Source organism: Neolamprologus multifasciatus, chromosome 8, assembly GCF_963576455.1.
Source record: "Neolamprologus multifasciatus chromosome 8, fNeoMul1.2, whole genome shotgun sequence".
In the NCBI taxonomy this organism is placed as follows: domain Eukaryota; kingdom Metazoa; phylum Chordata; class Actinopteri; order Cichliformes; family Cichlidae; genus Neolamprologus; species Neolamprologus multifasciatus.
Window position 1 is genome coordinate 20124043 of NC_140446.1, and position 20089 is coordinate 20144131.

Genomic DNA, 20089 nt, shown 5'->3' on the forward strand with positions numbered 1-20089 from the left:
TGCATTGCTGATGTCTTAAGAAGGATTTTGATTGTGAGCAACGGAAAAAACTCAACGAGGGAACATTCTGAGAAAAGAGAACATTTTTTTTAACTTTGAAAAAGCAAAAGTGAACAAATAGTTAAGAGAGTAGCTTTTGTTTTTTGGTTTTTTTTTTTGGTTTTTTTTTACATCTTACCTTCTCAAAGATAAAGGAGCAGATGAAATGCACTGTGGTAAACACTGCTTTCTTCTGGAGCTCAAAGCTTGTATTAGACTCCAGAACACAGAGTTTGAACACGATGCATATTATATATAAACTTGCTAAAAACTGCAGCTTTTGTTTCCTAAAGCCTTGAGAGGCCTTACATGGACAGCGAGATCGATTTCTCAGTTGTCAGCTAATGCTAGCTAGCTTGGTTAGCAAAGGGCATTTATGAATTGTATGAATGGATCACAGAATTTAGCCTGACATGCAAATAAAATACTGTAACATAGCTAATTATAAATAGAACAAAGACATCTAACAGGCTGTTAATGCAGGTAACAGCACAGGAAATCATGTTTTTTCGTCAGAAGTTTGCATTTGAAAAGTGTAGTTCAGAAGGTGATGCCTAACAGGTAGGCTGGGATTATACTTTCCTATATATGCACCAAAGTATACTTCATGATTCAACCACTTTTAGCAACAATAACTTGATGTAATTTTTTTCTGGATGACTTGATCGCTCTCTGAATTATGGCTCACTCTTCTTTACAATGTTGCTTCAGTTCATTGTGGTTTGTGGGCATGCCAGGGGTGTCCAACTCCAGGCCTCAAGGGCCGGTGTCCTGCTGGTTTTAGATGTGTCCTTGATCCAATACAGCTGATTTAAATGGCTAAATTACCTCCTCAGCATGTCCTGCAGTTCTCCAGAGGCCTGGTAATGAACTAATCATTTGATTCAGGTGTGTTGACCAAGGGTGAGATCTAAAACCTTCGGGACACCGGCCCTTGAGGCCTGGAGTTGGACACCCCTGGTTTATGCACAGCTCTCTTAAAGTCCACACCGCAGCCTTTCAGTCAGGCTGCGGTGTGGACTTGACTGAGTTGTTCCAACACCTTGATTTCAGTTGTTGTAGATTTGCTACTGTGCTCGGGATCATTGTCCTGTTGCATGACTCAATTTTTGCTGTACAGTGGTCCCTCATTTATCGCGGGATTGCGTTCCAAAAATAACCCGCAAAGTAGCCAACTTTATTTTTTACAATTATTACAGATGTTTTAAGGCTGCAAAACCCTCACTACACACTTTATACACTTTTCTCAGACAGGCATGAACATTCTCTCTTGTTTAAACACTCTCAAAGTTCAAACGTTCATAGAAAAGTAAGTCCAGTATTATAGAGTGAAACTAAAGGCACCCGCGGTTGCCTTTAACGGTGCAAAATGTTTCGTTGACATCGTTGTGTTTGTTGGGGAGAAAACTTACAAATATACAGTACAGCACTTCAGAGTCACACCGCTAGCAATCGAAGATTTATGTAAATGTGACAAGTAGGGATGGGTACCGGTGTCCGGTGCCATGATGGCACCGGTTCTGACATAAACGGTAGTAACCAGACCGAAAAGCAGCGCACATTTCGGTGCTTTATTCCGGTGCTTTTTTTTCCTGAGCTGTGATACACTTTAGATTCTAGCCAATCATTTTACGTTTCCGAGGATAGTAGGCGGGGCCAGGTGCATATGTTCTTTTAGAGCAGAGCTACAGATTAAAAATGCCCAAGGCGAAGCGGTCAAAAGTCTGGCTGTACTTCACAGCAAAATATGCAAACTCAGCAGCCTGCAACAAGTGCTTTAAGCTGATACTGTGATATAGTGATGGGATTTCCGGCTCTTTATAGAGATCCGGCTCTTTCGGCTCGACTCACTAAAAAGAGCCGGCTCTTTCGGCTCCGAACCGGCTCTTCAGGTTGTTTTGTTGCTTTAATTATTTAATCATTAACAATAATATAAAATTATGCAGAAAAGGAATTACTAATGTAAAAAAAAGTGGTTTTATTTATATATGTTTATATATGGCCCCTAGAGACAAAGCCCGTACAAACTCTAAAGCATATACAAACTCCAAAAAGCACGTACAAACTCGAAAACACATTTCTAGCGTTTACTGAACACAATTGAAAACGTGTGTATTGTTTGTGTATTTATAGACAAGCACTCATATTTATTCAAATAATTTAAAAAAAAAGTTCATTTACCTGTTACTACCACACACCAAATCCGGTTGTTGATACTTCCTGGCTTGTGTAGCCACTAGGTAACAAAAGCTCAACACTGCGCCCTAGAAACCTGGAGCACTTCTGTTGTCTTTTGTACGTGTTTTGGAGTTTGTATGTGCTTCTGAGTTTTTACGTGTTTTGGAGTTTGTACGTGCTTCTGAGTTTTTACGTGTTTTGGAGTTTGTACGTGCTTCTGAGTTTTTACGTGTTTTGGAGTTTGTACATGCTTTGTCTTTAAGGTCCACCATAAATATACTTTATTTATTCACTCCACATAAAATGTAATAAATAAATCATATAATACAAAAAACAACTATTTACATTTTAAACTTTTAACTATTTAAATGTTCAGCTTTTTCCTTTTAAACAAATTTAACGTGAAACAACACAAAACACTGCAAACCACAACACAATTAAATATAAATTAAAATATTAAAACAAAAAGAAGATGCACATTCTCTGTCATATGGGCCTGCATGATTTCTGAATCCTTTATCATCTGCAATTGAAAATAGCGGATGATTACTATATTTTTCTAATGTGACATTGTTGTCCCTCGCTCTCTTTCTCTCTGGCTCTGTTCCTGTGCTACTGAGTGTAACTAACGCCCCTCCCCCCTCTGCCCAGCGCAAAGTACAGGCCGCGCATGCGGAGTTTAGCGGAAAAAAGGGCGAGAGAGAGGGTGAGAGAAAGAAAAAAAACAAAAAACCTCAGGGCTCCCAATAAGGAGCCGGCTCGCGTCGTTCACTTCAACGAGTCGGCTCTAAGAGCCATTTCGTTCGCGAACGACCCATCACTGTCAAAGGAGGTAACACCTCATATCCGATGAAACACCTGGCGACATAGCGGGGTTTTTTTTAAGCCGAGAAATGCGCCGTATTTGATAGCTTGCTGCGAGACCTCACACCGAGCACATCTACTGCGCGTGTGGTGCCTGTTAACGGACCCGGAGCCCTGCTAGTGTAGCAGAAATGATGACGGATGATGATGGCAGCAGCAGCCGTTCTTCTCTGCGTGAGTAGCTTAATGTTGTGCGTGTGTAATTTACATTGAGTAGGCTAACCACGTTATTACATTAATGCATGTAAGGTGAACTAGCAAACATCATCATAGCTACTGTACATGCGGCTGTCTTCTTATTTGATGGCAGATACTCCCTTCACCCTGGCCAAAAAGGCTAAAATGACCAAAGAAAAAGTGGAAAACAGTTAAACATGAGAGGTTTTTGGACAAAGTTTGTGTTTTTTCCATTGTTTAAGCACTGCTTCCAGCCAAGAGTGATACCATATATGCCCCATAGCTGCAGAAAAGGCTAACATTGTTATCTTTTTACAAAAAAAACAGCTGAACATGAGAGGTTTTTGGACCAATTTTGTGTTTTCCATTCTTTAAGCACCGGTTTGAGCACCGTTTAAGCACCGGCACCGTTTCAAAAGTACCGGTTTGGCACCGGTATCGGATAAAACCTAAACGATACCCATCCCTAGTGACAAGCTGAACACATGCTGTACTGTACAGAAGACACGGCAAAGATTGATTGACAATGATCTACAGCCAATCAGGATACAGAACACAACGCGCTGTAAAAAACAAACAAAAAAAACAAACCTGAGAAACAGCAAGACAGCGAAAGGTAAACCGCGTCATAGCGAGGGACCACTGTATACTTAAGTATACAGAGCAAAACAAGCTACAATCCCTGCACCACCGTGCTCCACAGCAGGTATGAGGTCTTTGTTCTGCTATGCTGTGTTTGGTTTTTCTATCACTGCACATTATAGCCAGCCATCTCCTCTTTAATCCCAACTGTCCAAAGGATATTGTTACATAAGGCTAGTGGGTTTTTTCAGATGCAAGTTTGTCGTATGTGGCTTTCCCCTTTCCTTTCGAATACACCATACACATTAATTTTGTTAGTGTACTCTCATGAACTTTGACAACTGTATGTTTATATCTACTGTCAAGATGGCTATTTTACCACGTGAATCTACTATGACTAACTTGCTTTTAATGTCAGCCTCAAGTGGCCATTTAAGGAGCTGCAGTTTTGGGCCTTTGTGCTGGCTTTATTATTAAACCCCTGAGGTTGTTGCGTGGTACTAACCATGCAGAAGAACTTTTAAAAAGAGAGCTGGTATTGAGCTGTACCATGGGAAATTTAGGGAATCCTGTAATAGCTCACTTATGTGGCCATTCAGACAATTTGCAATAGTGGCTGGTCTGAGATAATTTTACACAGGGCAGGAGATCTAATATGATAGGATACTATATATTTTATTGTACCCTTAGGGAAATTTACTGAAGAATAAATTCTCATAAGGGTACAATAAAATATATCATAGTGTATCACATAAAGGTTACTCAGTGTGTGTATTTCAGCTTCAACTGATCATTAAATCTAATGATTAGATTTTTATTTGCAGATCTTATTAAAATACTGTGACTTGATGTCAATAGCAGGTCGAATGGAAATGCCTTTTCCCCCCATTCTCCTTGGTCCCCTCTGTGTCTCGCTGGTGTTTCACAGGTCAGCTATGTCCTGTATGCACAGGTAGATTTTCCAGATGCAGCGCTTTCATTCACCTTTATGTTTTCACACTGCTGTGTGTTTGCTAATAGACTTTCGCTGCCCCGGTGGCTGCCGGGGGCCCCTCGGAGCAGAGCCAAGAAAGTGTCTGGCTACTCAGTGTAAACTATGTGTTTACAGCAGGGCCAGGGTCACAGTGGGCATGCTCGGCTCAGTGCATCTCACCTGCTTGTGATGATAAAGGAGCTGATGTTTGGTGTAGAAAGACAGCTAGTTCTAAATATACTGTTACTTTTCTCTTGCTGAGGAGGAGAAGAAATGCATGCTGTAGATATCTACGTTTCGTTCAGCACGAGTCCGCCGTGGATTTGTAAATATTTTAAAGGTTGGGCTCGAGCAGGCAGTCCAAAATGAAAAGGACGAGTAGCTTTCGAGCAGCCGACATCTCTGCCCTCCTCACAGTTTCTTTTGAACTCAGTGCATACTGTGTACTCAAACATTTATAGACTTTATTATGTGGTCATGCATTTATGCATGTTTCCTCTACCATGCTTTGATGAAACGCTTCCCTCGTAACGTGCCCTTAATGGTTTGTTTGATCAGGACGAGCGCAGATTTTCCAGAACACAGGTGCTTGTGTTCCACGACTCAAACACAATGTTACATAATGCAAAACAGCTGCGTATTTGTGAGTTCAAAGGTACCTGAGAGACGTAACGTAGCTCGTCCTCCATGTCATCACTGCTAATCTTTCTGTTTAACCTTCCGTCGCAATTTATTTCGCGTCCTTCCTTCACTTCTTCCTCTCTTTACCCTTTTTCCTCCCGCTCTCACTCGGCGGTGGGGCGGGGGGCGGCAAAATGACATGCTCTAAATAACTTTATTGACATTTGAATTGGTTGTGGACTGTGGTAATTATCCAGCCTTCCTGCTTCCTGGCTGGCATTCAGTGAGAGGAGAGCATCAGTGAAGCCACATATCAAGCCAGGCCACAGGCAGAGATATTTGTCTCAAGTATAAACATATACTGCTTGGCTCTTATATTCTTATTCGCACCATCATAGAGAACAGCAGTGATTCAAGCATATGCACCTTGGACAAGCTTTATTGTTGGGTCTGTGGAGCACTCACGAATAAAGCACCTTATTGTGGTTTCTTCCCCTATACAGGGAGAGGAGTGTAGCACGACTACATGAAGTATTTTAGTGAGTTTCTTTAAGGCTGAGTGGCCATGAATCATCGCACTAGAATGTTTGTTCATTCTTATCCTCCAAGAAATCTCCATGACGACGCTCCTGTATGGTCAGCACAGTCATGAAACACTGGCAAGTTAGGGCTGCAGTAACACACGTTTCCTTGTAGTATTTTTTTTTTTTTTACATTATCTTTGTTTTAAACTATACAACAGTCTGCCAAACAGGGCTGGAAATCAGCTTTCGTTCCTTCTAAAGGGGTATTTTATCTATTGCTTTCTCATCTTATCACAATGTGCGCATAACATTCAAAATGTTTATGATTTTGGGCATCGCCATCTTGTTAACTTTAGAGCCAAAGATGATTACATCCGAACTAGAGCCTAGGTATTTGGGGATTTGAAAAATCTGATATATCAGCCGATATATTTTTTCTTTTCCCTTACACTTGCTATTTGTGGTTATTTACAAGTCCTTACTAAGATAATGTGGCAGTGCAGGTAAGAATAAATTTGTTGCAGGTTACTTGTTTTCAGTCTGCTTAGCCTTCCCCAAACCGCACCTCAATTCTTAATTAAGCCATTCGCCTTTATCTGCTAAAAACTGAAATATGAAATTATATTCATTTTCAAATAATTATATTTGGTGATACCAATATATCGACATCTCTGTAATATCAGCTGATAATATCGGCCAAGACAAGAGAATATAGTTTGCAAGGTGCGTCTATACCCATCTTCTAATCAGCATTTAGTATTATATGAATAAATATCTACTCGCCAAAACTGGAGCACAGGCTTCTTGACGAGGTTGCTAGGGCAACTGAATGCACTGATAGATACATTTGTCGTGTAATTCCATTAAAAAGACTAAACAGCACCGCAAACATGGTGAGAATGGTCTGGTACTAACTCAATATAGTGGAGTCCGCCTGTCACCTAAAGCAGACATGCAACTAACTGATAACTGTAAACTTTGATACATTTTAAACAGGTGATTATCACGTCAGCCAGCCTTGAATGGTCAGTTTTCCACCCACTTAAATACAGGTTGGCCCAGTACAGCTAATAAGGATTTATCAGCTTCACCTCAGATAATATAAAACTCTCAAAACTATATAGAAATATAAAGAAATATAAAATTGTAAAAGAGCAATGCGTTTGGAATCCCTCTTATAGAAAATGCATGCTTGGGTTTTGCCATCAGTTTAACTGAGTGTGCCAGTGTTATAGGTTTTCTGTGGTTAATGAACTTGGACAACAAGGCAACGCTTCAAGTACATTTAAAAAGCTTTCTGTTGTTCAGTTGTAAATAAAAAGATAGTTTTTGTTAGTGAGCTTTACTTTTGGTAGGTGGATGCATTGCACTGGTTGTTGATCCTTCCTGTTTCCTTTGCGTCTGTATGCCAAGCTTTGCTGACCAACTGCGTGCATGTAAACATTACCTCTTCACATTTTAGTCTCCAAAATTCATTTATTTATTGGAGGCCAGTCCCCCTGGCAAACTATAGATTCAGCACCTGACTTTACGCCGCTGTTGATAAAGTAGCTGCTTAATGTGTCGGCGTGAATGATATTTGTTTCTGTCGCAGAGCTGCTGAGCAGCACTGGGGGTAAATAGACGCTGCTTTCCGCTTTCATCATTTCATTTTTTGCCTTCGTGTGGAGCGAGAGCTGTGTCCCTGAAGCGAGGCTATCCAGAAGGAGAGAGCGATACAATCAAGAGACAGCGGTTGGCCTTTACTGGCAGAGTCTCAATGACCGCTCGGGAGTGAGGCCGAGCGTAAAAGAGAGGCAGAGAGTGAGGAAGCAAAGACTGAGGAATGTTAAAGGAGGAATAACTTACTGCTTATGTTAACTTTAGATGCTGAACGTAGTCGTCTAATGCGAAAACAGAAGCCGAACGTCTTTTTAAAAAGCAATATTCTTGTATTCTGGGCAGTTTTGATGCAGGATTCACTCTCAAACTTTTCTGCTTGCTGCAGTCAAACTTGGCCACCCATCTGCACGAGGCTGCCTGTCAAATGTTCGCAGGGGAGATTGAGGATGGGGATAGATTTTAGAAAGACAGAACAAGAAAGATAAAGAAGGAGAGGAAATTGGTGTTGGTGTTGGTGGTGGTGGTGGTGGTGGGGGGGGGGGGGGGGGCCTTAGTGGATGAGAGTGTTTCTGGGCTCCATGTTGGGTTAGTTAATGACTGGTGCATATGTCAGCCACGCAGCTGTGGAGCTACAATCAGCCAGCCAGCTGAGGAAGGGAGTGACGGATGGACTGGAGAGAGAAAAAGAGAGATGCAGACAGATAGAAAGTATTAAGCCGTGAATGCGCGCACGCACAGACACACACGAAACTAGAGAAAGCAGTTCTGAGGGAGAGCAGTGAAGCAGAGGAGGTGAGATAGAGGATTTTGAGTGAAATAAACAGAGAGAGCCATCCAGAGGGAATAGAGAGCGAAGGAGAGAAAGAGAAGTTGCCAAGATAGTTTCCATTCTTATCCTCCCTCAACTAGCTGAAGTAGAAATGGCAGAGGCTGCAGTCCAAATCATTACACTCAGCTGCCTTCCTGGAAAGTATTTACTGTTGTCAATAACATAAAAAAAGACCAAAGAGAAGGCAGAGTGTATAAAAGAAGAAAGTTTCATGGCTCTCTTTGCATTCTTTATAGATATTTACATATTTTCTATAAGCAGCATCTTCTCAGGAATTCTTTTCACCTCTGCTTCCTTTGACCCCCGTTCCCCCTCTTATTTTTACCACGGCCATCCAGCCTGTCCTTCTCCATCCTGGCCCATGTTCCATCAGCTCTTGGATTTAAGCCTTTAAGAGCCTCTTTTCCCTCCAGTAAGAGCTTTAAGGCAGAATGTGTGTGGAATGCAGTTTTTTTTAAGAGAGGGAAGGATCAGAGCTGGACAGAAATAGGTACAGGGTGAGAACAGGAGCAGATGCTTCAGTAGAAAGTGTTTGACCTTGAGTTGTCCCCGCCTTCTCGCTGCCCCACGAAACACCCTGGTAACTCTGACGAGGGTCTCTTTGTGAGGCAAGGACACTGGTTTATTGTGCCTAGGTTATTACTCACAAATGGTGTTTGTAGTATTAGCTGCACAGGTGTAAAGCCTGGGCGGATTATCACTGACTGGGCTGCTGTGGAGTGAGACATCTGTGGAAATGCGTTATGGGTTAATGTGTAGTGGACCCGTCAAAGACTGTGACACTGAATTCCGGTCATTTTGCACACCTGCAGCTCGATTCTTTCTGTATCCAAGCTAATTAATCATTGAGAACAGTGAAATGCATGCATAGCTTGATGCGTAGTGTCAAATCGCTGCAGGTTGCTGGTTATGCATAAGATATATACGAGTGTCTGTGTGTGTGTGTGTGTGTGTGTGTGTAACCCCTCAGCTAACTGTGCTTTTTTTTTTCTCTTGTGTTCCTGCAGGCAGACCCGGGAGCAGGAAACGCCGCCAGACTTCTTCTATTTTTCTGACTTTGAAAGACACAATGCTGAAATTGCAGCCTTTCATCTGGACAAGTAGGTGAACACTAGCCTGTCACAATACTCTGAGACTTTTTGAAAACCACCAGTCCCTCATATAAAGCAGGAGATCAAAAGATTTTAGCTTTTCCGTACCTTGCTGCAAAGGACAAGATTATCAGCCGCAGGCGAGCTACACATCACCATAAAGGAGAAGATAGACCTTTTCAGTGTAAATGTTTTATTCTGAATTTTATGTGCCTGTATAGGCAGAGATCACCGTCACTAGATTGACATGCCCAACCAGTCATTCCAGTTAAAACCTTAAAAAAACAGGCAAGATATCTGATTCCATGCTTCTTTTTTAATTGAATAAAACCATAAAGCAATTCAAACAGTTCAATTGTGAAATTCCAACATACCTACAGTATTTACTTTTAAAATGTAAAATAATGGCATCTTTTTCTTTTTCCATAACCCAGCTGATGAATTCAGATTGAACCTAAACATGTGTCGATGAGGCAGTCAATGATTTGCACATAACAAATTAAATCACATCATTTTTGATTTGTAATTTGTTGGTTTTTGACATTAGAGTTGGTGTGAACTCGAAGGCAGACTGTTTAGTTTTTGCGAGGGCAATTTATTGGGTAACATACAGTCTTGTTTGTGAGCAACGGTACTGTGGCTAGCTTAAAAATTCTGACATGCAAAGCAAATGTAAGGCCTTTAACTTTATTAAAGTGCAGAGGGATTCAGAGTTGCAGATTTTTACTTGTAAAATGTATAAACGTCTTCATTAAAACACATTATAAAAAGCAAAAGGAAACACAATAAAAATACACTTTTATTCAGCTTCCTGGGTCCAACATAATAATGTTTGGAACGTGGCTAAAACAAGGAAAGATGCAGCTTGGCACAAACCAGAAGGCAAAAGCTCAATTTAACTGAAACAACGTTAAAGAATTAGCTGTGAAAAGCCCTCTTCCTTCAGGGGCAGCAGTGGGTGTCTGGCCTTGAGCACCATAACACCCAGAAACAGCCCTGTTGCTACAAACACTTCAGCCTTAATAAGGAGGGGAGAAAAAAAGCTCATGTTCTTAAATTTACGCTAACCTCCCAAGTATTTTTTCCACCCGCGAGGGCCAACATCCTGCAGGGCTTTGTTCCTCCCTGATTGCTATTTCTTTTTTGCCTGTCCTCGTGTCAGCTCATTAACCGCCTGGGAGGAACACCAGATCCATGTACCGGTGTCTTACAGTAACGCTTTAAGACATGTGTGCTCGTGTGAATATTCTCCATATTTCGTGCGAAGCCTCGCTAATTAATGTGTGAATTCTCTTACATAATTGCTCGATTAGCATAATCTGGTTATTACAATATCAAAGGATAGAAAGATCAAAATGTTGCCATTCTACCTGTTTTTAAAGGTTCTGAATGAGGAAAATGAAAATAGCCGATTGAAGTCACCCCAAGCATAGCAACACATAGTCTTTGCGCCGTGTGGATGAAAACCTTCCATATTCTTCTGCACTTATTTTCACATTTGCTTCCTGTCCCTCAAAAACTCTTTTTTTTCACCCAAACACAGTGAATTGTGCGAGTTTGACCCATACAGCAGAAGCTGTGAGCTCCGAGAGGCCATGAGTCATAACGGATGAATGCTGAACTCCTGCAGCTAGCATCCGACTGAACAATGACTACAGCCTCCTTGCTTAGCTAACAACCAAGCTCTCTGACTTCACTGCCTTTACCAGGCTAGTACTTTACGGCCCACCCGGCTGCTGGAGAGACTTTAATGAAAAGAGAAATCCTCACGAGGGCCTCTGATCGACGAGTGAGAGCAATGAGTTTTAGTGCGTTGCTGTTAAAGTCGTGCTGACGTCACTGTGGCTGTTTGCTATTACGAGCAGAGTGCTTGTGTTGTAGTCTGAATCCTGGTGCTCCTCTGTGCTGACGCGAGATGATACCAAGGTCTTGCGCACATACACACAAACACACACACACGTCTACACACAATAGGGCCATAGAAGGCCGTGATAGTGAATCTGCTTTTCCTTTAGGCACAATGACACAGTTCATCTGGAATTGCATTAGAAGTGGCGTTCTTCACCAGTCTGCTTCACATCTGGTCCTCCTCGCCACATACACACATGAAAATATGCTCCAGCATATGTGTGGGTTAAGGGGAAGAAGAGGAAACCAAAGGCACGAAAGGCCCTGTGCCATTCTAAATATAAGCCAGGCAGGGTTTGCCAAAAGCAGCGCTTAATTTTTTTCCTTATTTTGTCTGTTCTAAATTAGAGCCTGTCCAGAGAGCTGCTGCTGCTGCTGCTGCTGCTGGTGCAGAGGCTGAGGCTACACTGCCTCCCAGGGGGGCCCACAGACACACACACACATGCACAGACACTTTTAAAGCATCACTAGCACAGCCGCACACACGCATACACACACCAACACTGACAATGTCTTTTCCTATATGGGCTAAACTGCTTTAGGCATCATTAATAATGTGATTGGATTTAACTGGGAAGTGCTGCATTAGGTAGTCAGCAGATTTAAAGTCATACAAGGCCAAATGTGACCTTAAAATATTAAACCATATAAGCCCCAATCTCATGAGACCCACTTGGGTCTTATACATTTTCTCAGCTGGGAATATGGGAAGCAGCGATTCCCACTGTTGTTCATTTCATGGCTCTAGCAGGTTCTCTTAAACCCAAACTAAATATAACACAAGTTTGAAATGGGCACTGTGGGAATTGGGCTTATCAGAGGGGACGAAGATGGAAGAAAATGTGTGTGAGTGATAAAAGAGGCAGAAGCCAGCACTAGCTGTTCCCTTTAGCATGGCAGCGGGCCCAGGCCCAGCAGGCCAAACAGCACCGTACAACACCGCATCCTGTGTCCTTCTGTCTCTTTGACAGAGAGCAGGAAAGAGACTGCACGTGTCTGTGTCACTGCACCCGCCAACACACTTGATGGCATCATTTGTATGATGGGCTTGTTCTCCCATATCGCTGCATCTCTCTTCTCTCATTCCCGCGCCTTCATTTCATTTAATCAGTCTGTCTCCCCGTGTCTCCCTGCCCTCAGGCCTGGGCCATTAGGTGTTGTCAGAGGTATCAACTTTTAAAGAGCCCATGCTGGTGCTGTAGTGGGGTGGCTGCATACATGCAGGAAGACATTCACGCCATATTAAACCTTTCTCAAATGCGTATCTGGGCTGGTTTCCGGTCAAATGATGCAAAAACACAAACCCAGAAATAGATTAGAATGCACTGCAAACTTGTATCTCTCAGCATATTAAGGCAATAAAAAGCTGCACTGAAGTTAAAAAATAGCTTAATGTAGGACCACAGCCACATGAAAACCACAGGGAGGTTTACCAGCATGTGGCTTAACTGTCTGGTACTTGTGTCACAGTGCCCCCTTCTGGTAGTGACGTTCAATCACATAAGGTTTCACTATGACAGTACAGGTATTTCGCTCCCGTGGCATAACGGATGAAGTACTGATTCCTCTAAGTGAGGGATTGTAAGTTCACCTCCCATTTGGTGTGAAAAAGCTTTTCTGCATTACAAACAGCTGGTCCCTGTTGCTGCTGTGCACACATAGAAGTTCAAAACACTGCAGATTTTCAAAGGACAATGAAGGGAGGGGTCATCTGGTATCCTTTGGCAGCCCTATTGTGGCCTGTAGGTTGATGTTTGACAGTAAAAGTTAAACTAACTAAATCACATTTGTGCTTTTAGATTTTACTCAATTATGACTCAGTTGTTGCTAATATTATTATAGTCCATGCATAAAGTGAAACATTAGGTTAAAATAATGACCTGTGTCTTGTTGCAATTACTGCAACTACCAACACTGTTGACGAACGGTCCAGATCCAAATAACCACGGTTAATATATCTTTTGTTTGGACGCGTGCACTCATCGCTTTCATACTTTTTTGGTGGGCTGCCACTGAAGTCAAATGACCCTGAGTATTTGTCTCCATCCTGTAGGATCCTGGACTTCCGTCGTGTCCCTCCTGTGGCCGGCCGACTAGCTAACATGACAAAAGAGATCCGCGATGTTACACGAGATAAAAAGCTCTGGAGGACCTTCTTCATTTCACCAGGTACACATCTAGACTATTTTTTAGCTTCTCTTCCCAAAACCGCTCGTGTCCATGTGCAGTTTCCCAAACATCTGCTGATGGTCTGAATTGTTGATGTCAGAAGAACACCTTGAAAGATTTTTTAACATCCCCCCCTCAAAAAATGCAAAAGCACAGCAAAAATAAAGCACCTCCTTGATCATAATGTAGAGCAAGTCTTTTGGCCTGAATTGCTGTGATATTCATTTGCATGGGATTAGTATTATCAGGGGACTTTACCTTGTGCCAAAGCACGACAGTTAATTAGCAATGCAGCTTTACATATTATACACGAGGAAAATTGTCACTGGATTAAAATTACTGACAATCTCAGCAATTAATACAGGTCAGCGAGCATCCCCAGGTAGTTTCAATCGGGTGGAAAATGGCCTTTAAATATATGTGGACCGACTGACAAAAAGAGAAAAAGAGTGCAGTGACTCTTTAAGTATTTAACACTGACTGGCTGATCAGAGTATTAGTATATGAATGTGTTTGCTTTTATTTTTCTGACTTTTAGCCAACAATGTGTGCTTCTACGGAGAGTGTTCCTACTACTGCTCCACTGAGCACGCTCTGTGTGGTAAACCTGACCAGATAGAAGGATCTCTGGCCGCCTTCCTCCCAGACCTGGCCCTTGCCAAACGCAAGACCTGGAGGAACCCATGGAGACGCTCGTACCACAAACGGAAGAAGGCAGAGTAAGACGTCGATCCCGTGTTCAGACACTCTTGCATTCGCACGCGTTCAGTAGAAGCAAATACTGAGCGATTCACTGCAATCGGGGGGTGTTTATTGAAGTCACTGACAGTTACCAGCAGCATGAATTCGTAAGAGCTGTGCAAGAGGTCAATGCTGGCTATACAGCCTTAATTTCAATCTTATTACGACGCAGAAAAAAAACGCTTAGATCTAAAAGTACATAGCATAAAAGGGAAATGGGTTTAAAAGACATTTTTCCAAATCAGATGCAAAAAAAATAAAAGTATTAAACGTTTCTTCAGATGGGAGGTGGACCCAGACTACTGTGAGGAGGTCAAACAGACTCCACCTTATGACAGCGGCACACGACTGCTGGATATTATGGACATGACCATCTTTGACTTCCTCATGGGTGAGTGTCTGACATAAGACGAGAATCAGTTTTCTACCAACACCGAAAAGTCGGATTGTTTAGTGTTCAGTCGAATGAACGTTATACAGTATGTAGCCTTATAAGCAGGTATATTACTCACATATCATAACATCCACTAGCTGATTTGTTTTTTGTTTTCCTCTTTCTTAACAGGAAACATGGATCGCCACCATTATGAGACATTTGAAAAGTTTGGAAATGAGACCTTCATCATCCATCTAGACAATGGCAGAGGGTGAGTCAGTGCAGTACGTTTGCTACTTTGACTCATAGCTTTAGTTTAGAATGGGTGAGTGCCCGCTGCGGGTCAGGGATGAGTTGTTGCTCTAAATAGAGGAGTTTAAGTATCGTGGGGTCTTGTTCTTGAAGGAGGGCTTGGCTGCAGTGATGCAGACGCAGCGCTGGTGCATCGCGGTGAAGAGAGAGCAGAGCGTAAAAGCAAAGCTGACAGTTTATTGGTTAATCTACATTCCTACCCTCACCTATGATCACGAGCTTTGGGTAGTGACCAAAATAATGAGATCACAATACAAGCGTCATAAATGAGCGTGCTCCAAAGGGCAGCTGAACTCTCCCTTAGAGATAGTTTGAGGTTGTGCAGTCATTTGAGAGGGTCTCACAGTAGGCCGGTCGAGGTGGTTTGGCTATCTAACAATGATGTCTCCTGACTGCCTCTAGAGTGAGGTGTCTCGGGCATGTCCTATCGGGAGGACGCCCTGAGCTTCTTTGCTTAAGCTGTGGCCCCCTGTGATCCGGCCCTGAATAAGGAGAAGAAAATGGAGGGATGTTTAAAGTCCTTATACTAATTTATGACACCATGATTTCAGTTCTGGACTCTACTAGAGCAGCTTTGCATAATTAACTATTAGCATCTCTGGAGCCCCACAAACAGGGCTGTATATTTGAGATGACCAAATAAGGGATATCAGCTCTCAATGACATCATAAAAAACAAAAAAGTGTCATTTAAAAAAAACTGTCGTAAGCTGAAAAAATTTATATCGCTTTGAAGTTTCGTCTTTTGGCTCATAAGACTTGATTTCATATTTAAAACTTGCTCGTATATGAAATGTGAGTATCCACCATTGCAACAGTATACACATGAATTAAGAAAAATCGTAAAAGGCTATGTTTAATTTTGTCCGGCCATTCAAATTAAACCAAATAAGTGAAACAAAAAAAATAATGCTCAGGTGTTGTGGACATGATGCACAGAAATCTGGAACCACATCACATTTTGCACACTTATTTATGCTTTTCCATCCTAGCTTTGGAAAACACTCGCATGATGAGCTGTCCATCCTGGTGCCACTGAACCAGTGCTGCAGGTGAGGTCTTCATTTTTGATAGTTCTGGAAGGATAGTGCAATATAGAAGGACAAAAATCTATTTAAAAATTAGAATCTGCATGAGGCTAGTAAAGGTGCACATGGGGTGTTGTTGTATTTTGGTGTGAGTGTTGCTGAGCAGAGGCAGAGATGTAAAGCGTGCGCTGACTCTTTTTTTTTCCCCCGGCTGTTCTCTTTCTGCAGGGTAAGGAAGTCTACCCACTTGCGACTGCAGCTGCTGGCTAAGGAGGAATACAAGCTGTCTGTGCTCATGGCAGAGTCCCTGGTGAGGGACCGCCTCTCTCCCATCCTCATCCAGCCACATCTGGATGCCATGGACCGACGACTGCGCCAGGTCAGTGCTTCACACTCATAAAGCAGTTTGCTTGGGATTGTCTATTGAATGTATTAAATTGAAACTATAAACAGTCAGTAAACGCATTCATTTGATAATTACTTAATGTTTTTCAGCAGCTAGAAGTGACTGAAGACTTTGATTTCCGGGAGTCATTGACCAATAGAAAGTGTGTTTGGAGGACAAAAGAGGAACACATTTGCTTAAATTCTTATTCTTAATCCCAGATTTTCCCTCGTTTCTTTTCATTCATAAACAATAAGAGATCACGAACTGGAAGTCTCGGCTCTTTGACGAGTCATCAGCAGTACCACAGAGGTCTGAGAGGGGTGTCACTGTTCTCTTGTTCTTGGAAAAGCTAGTCAGTACTTAGTGGTTACAAAAAAGCTCACCGTGTACTAAAAGCTTGGCTTTTTCTCGTCACCAGGTGCTAAATGTGCTGTCAGATTGCATCGAAAAGGAGGGATACAGCTACGTGGTGGAGGACGACCTCCAGGGATACCAAGGGACAGACCACGCCCACAACGGCCCGAGAAGGAGGTAGCTGCCTCGGGGGAGGATCAGGACTTGGACTGACTACCTGGAGATTTGAGGATGGACGGACCAAACCCAGTCTACCTTTAAACTGAACTGGAATCCTGTAACGCAGATGAACTCCATCTGTGCTTAATTTCTCCGAGGGCTTAAATTCTGCTGAACTTACAGGAAAGCCCACCTGCCTGAGGTAATAGGCTGCGCAGAAGAGGACGCCTGCTGGATAGCACTGAAAAAAAGAACAGTGCAATAACTTGTAACTGTACTGATGCCCGAGACATGCTGAAGATTTCTGGAGCGATCCGGGGCTTAGCAGAACCGAACCACCCCGCGTCACCTAGACTCCTTTGAAAAATCCAACCCTGAGTTTAGTGTACCACCACAGCCGACCCCGCCGACCAACCAAACCGCTAAAGTCTTGCAAAGGACGCCTTCTCTCGCCTTTCTGGTTCAGGACCCGTTTTTTTGAATTCAGTGAATTCCGAGGGACTCGTAAAAGAATCCGGCCCCCTCCTCTTCACATGCTGAATTATGTGTTTCTACCTGCTGTTGAATATTGCAAGCGTTATGGTTAACCAATCAGGGTGGCTGGAAGAGGTAGAAGGGGACTTCCTGTTATCGTCATTATGAAAATGATATTGATTTGCTGCGATTTTTATTTTTTAACTTTATTCCTGCTGAGCCGTTTCAGCATCTCGTAGTTGGACGATGAAAAATATTCGACTGGAGTGGAGTGCAGGTTTACTCCTGGATTAGCCCATGAATTATTGCCCATAAATGTTACATGTCCTTAAGAGAGTATTTATTATTTATTGTTCAAAATGAATACTAATCAGTAACATATCTTCTTTTTCCTTTTTTCTTTGTCTTAAAGCTGAATTTCCTTAATTTGTCCACAAGAGGGCAACCTGAGCACGTGCAAAAAGGGTGGCCAGCTGCCGGGTACTGGCAGTCCCATTTTACAGGCACCACACATCGCCACCTGTGTTTACAGCATTTACAATTTTTTTTTGTTCCCCCAACTTTATTGCCTTCAGCGCAACAGACATGCGGTTAGAGTTACGGTACCAAAAGCCAAATGTGACACTAATGTTTCTTTGTAATATATATTTGATGTCCAGATGTTGCTGTTGTGGAGAGATTATTTTTCAGGATGTATATTTCATTCATTACCAGCAGCTCATTGCTTAACTGTTGGTGTCGATGATTCAGTCACTGGCTGAAAGTTTAATATATTACATTAGGAAAAATCTAGTGCCTGTGCAATGATAGAAATACTTGAATGTCTGGATTCATAGCAGAAAGGGTTAAGCTCCTCCTGGGTACGAGCTATAGATAAGACACAGAGGTCTACATATGTGTGCTGACTCCATCTGTTCCATAAGGGGTTTTTATTAAGTTTCCATAGTCCTGTGTCAGGGCGGTACAGTGTGTATGGATGTATGGGTGGATCAACGGAGAACCTTAGATGGTGTCCTTGAAGTGAAAATGCTTCTTCTTTTTTTTCTTTCTTTTAGTTTTTATTCTGCTCATCGTTTCTGTGGATTTTATCTTGAATTTCTTTGCATCATGGTAAAAGTGCAATAAAACAAAATCAGCATAATTTGAGTCTTTTTTCCCCTCCGTACACACTTCTTCCTGACAGTAACAATGTGTCTTTTTCATTCTCTAAAGCAAAGCAAGCAACCTAATGTGAAATGTCATTAAACAAATCATATGCAAGCACTCTTCCGCCTCTTTTTAGTGAGCCAGATCATTTTGACTCAGCTCGAGAAGAAGAGCGAACCTCCTCATCCGTCTCAGTGCCTCGCAGCTTTCTGAGCTCTCTCTTTTTCTTCTGACCTTCAGTCCTCAGGATAGTTAGGATAGGATATTGGATTAGATTTGGCCCGTTCAACTTTAATGTGGATCCTTTGGTTTTGTGGGAGTAATTACTGTTCCTTTTCATGTTAAACGAAACACATAATGTGGTTCAGCAACATTTAACAAACTTCATAACTCGTTACAAATGTGCAAATGTTCCTTGGTTGGGACTTTACCTGAAAATGCCCCAAACTTTTCCCTGAACTTGCGAGACCTGTGAAAGTTAGTAAATTTATTTGAAGCCAAGGCAGAAGTGGGTAAATTGCAGTTCCTCTTGATCAGAGATGTAAAACTCATTTTACATCAAGTGCCACAAACACTTAAGTGGGGCAGACCAGTAAAAACACAGTTCTGTGAGTGTAAACAAGTGTAGTTGTATATTTCATCCCTGAAACGTCTCAATATAAAAAAGAGGCGCAATTTCAACAGCGCATCTCAGTTTTACTACACAAAAGAAATGCTGCTCTATTTAATTAATGAAATCTATCAACATGACTCTTTGAGCTTAAATTGTAAAAAACATAAATACATGTGTAAGATTTATTTTATGGTAAACTCAATGTAAAAAACAGAATTTCCTATTGTAGAAAAAACAGGAGTTTAACTGTTGCTTTGCAGGACAAGCTCTAATACTTCTGAAAATACGGTTAAAAGCTCAAAATGCATATCGTCATACAAATTTTTAAGACGTCTAGTGAGCCAGATTTGAGTCTTGGCTAGGCCGATTCTGGTCCACTGGCCTTATTTTTGACACCCCTGCTCTAGATGCTGCTTGAGGCGAGCTGTAAAAAGAAATCAATCCCCACAAACTCCCACTTGTGTCTAGTGTCCTCCTTCCAACTTTGAGTGGAGGGAATGTTTTATATTTGGATAATTGCAGTTTGTAAATGCATTTAAACGCAGAGCACCCTGTCATTTAACTGGCAACAACAATTCTGAAAAATATAATAATAAATGCTCAACATGCATCACAAACATGTTTTAGGAGTCCAGTTTGGTGATGTGTATTTGGAGGGGCACAGCTCGTCAGTGAAAGCAGTTACAACCATAATAAATCGGCTCTCAAGTCAAGGTAAAAATAAATTTAAAAAACAAAAGCAATGTGAGTTTAAAAGCTAAGATGAGAAAAGTAGCGAGAAGTCAGATAAATAAGATTTAAAAAATAATCAATAATTAAAAATTCTTGAAAGTACATGGGGTGGGTGGATACCATCTGCCTGAGAATAGCTGGTGTGCTACATGGACGGCTGTGATCCTTGATTATACTGTGGGCCTTACGCAGGCACTGCTGGAGGTAGAT

The 20089-nt window shown here is 41.9% G+C and overlaps 1 protein-coding gene across 1 annotated transcript in view; it reads left to right on the forward strand.

The window, feature by feature from the left end:
• The window catches only part of fam20cb (FAM20C golgi associated secretory pathway kinase b), a 59605-nt gene extending 40304 nt beyond the window's left edge, over positions 1 to 19301 (forward strand). Inside the window, exons 4-11 of the mRNA XM_085170210.1 lie at positions 9397 to 9489; positions 13442 to 13557; positions 14096 to 14276; positions 14580 to 14689; positions 14864 to 14945; positions 15978 to 16037; positions 16242 to 16392; positions 16820 to 19301. Of these exons, the coding sequence (XP_085026336.1) occupies positions 9397 to 9489; positions 13442 to 13557; positions 14096 to 14276; positions 14580 to 14689; positions 14864 to 14945; positions 15978 to 16037; positions 16242 to 16392; positions 16820 to 16936 (910 nt within the window). The 3' untranslated portion in view covers positions 16937 to 19301. The remainder of the gene's footprint in view (positions 1 to 9396; positions 9490 to 13441; positions 13558 to 14095; positions 14277 to 14579; positions 14690 to 14863; positions 14946 to 15977; positions 16038 to 16241; positions 16393 to 16819) is intronic.
• Positions 19302 to 20089: the final 788 nt, after the last annotated feature.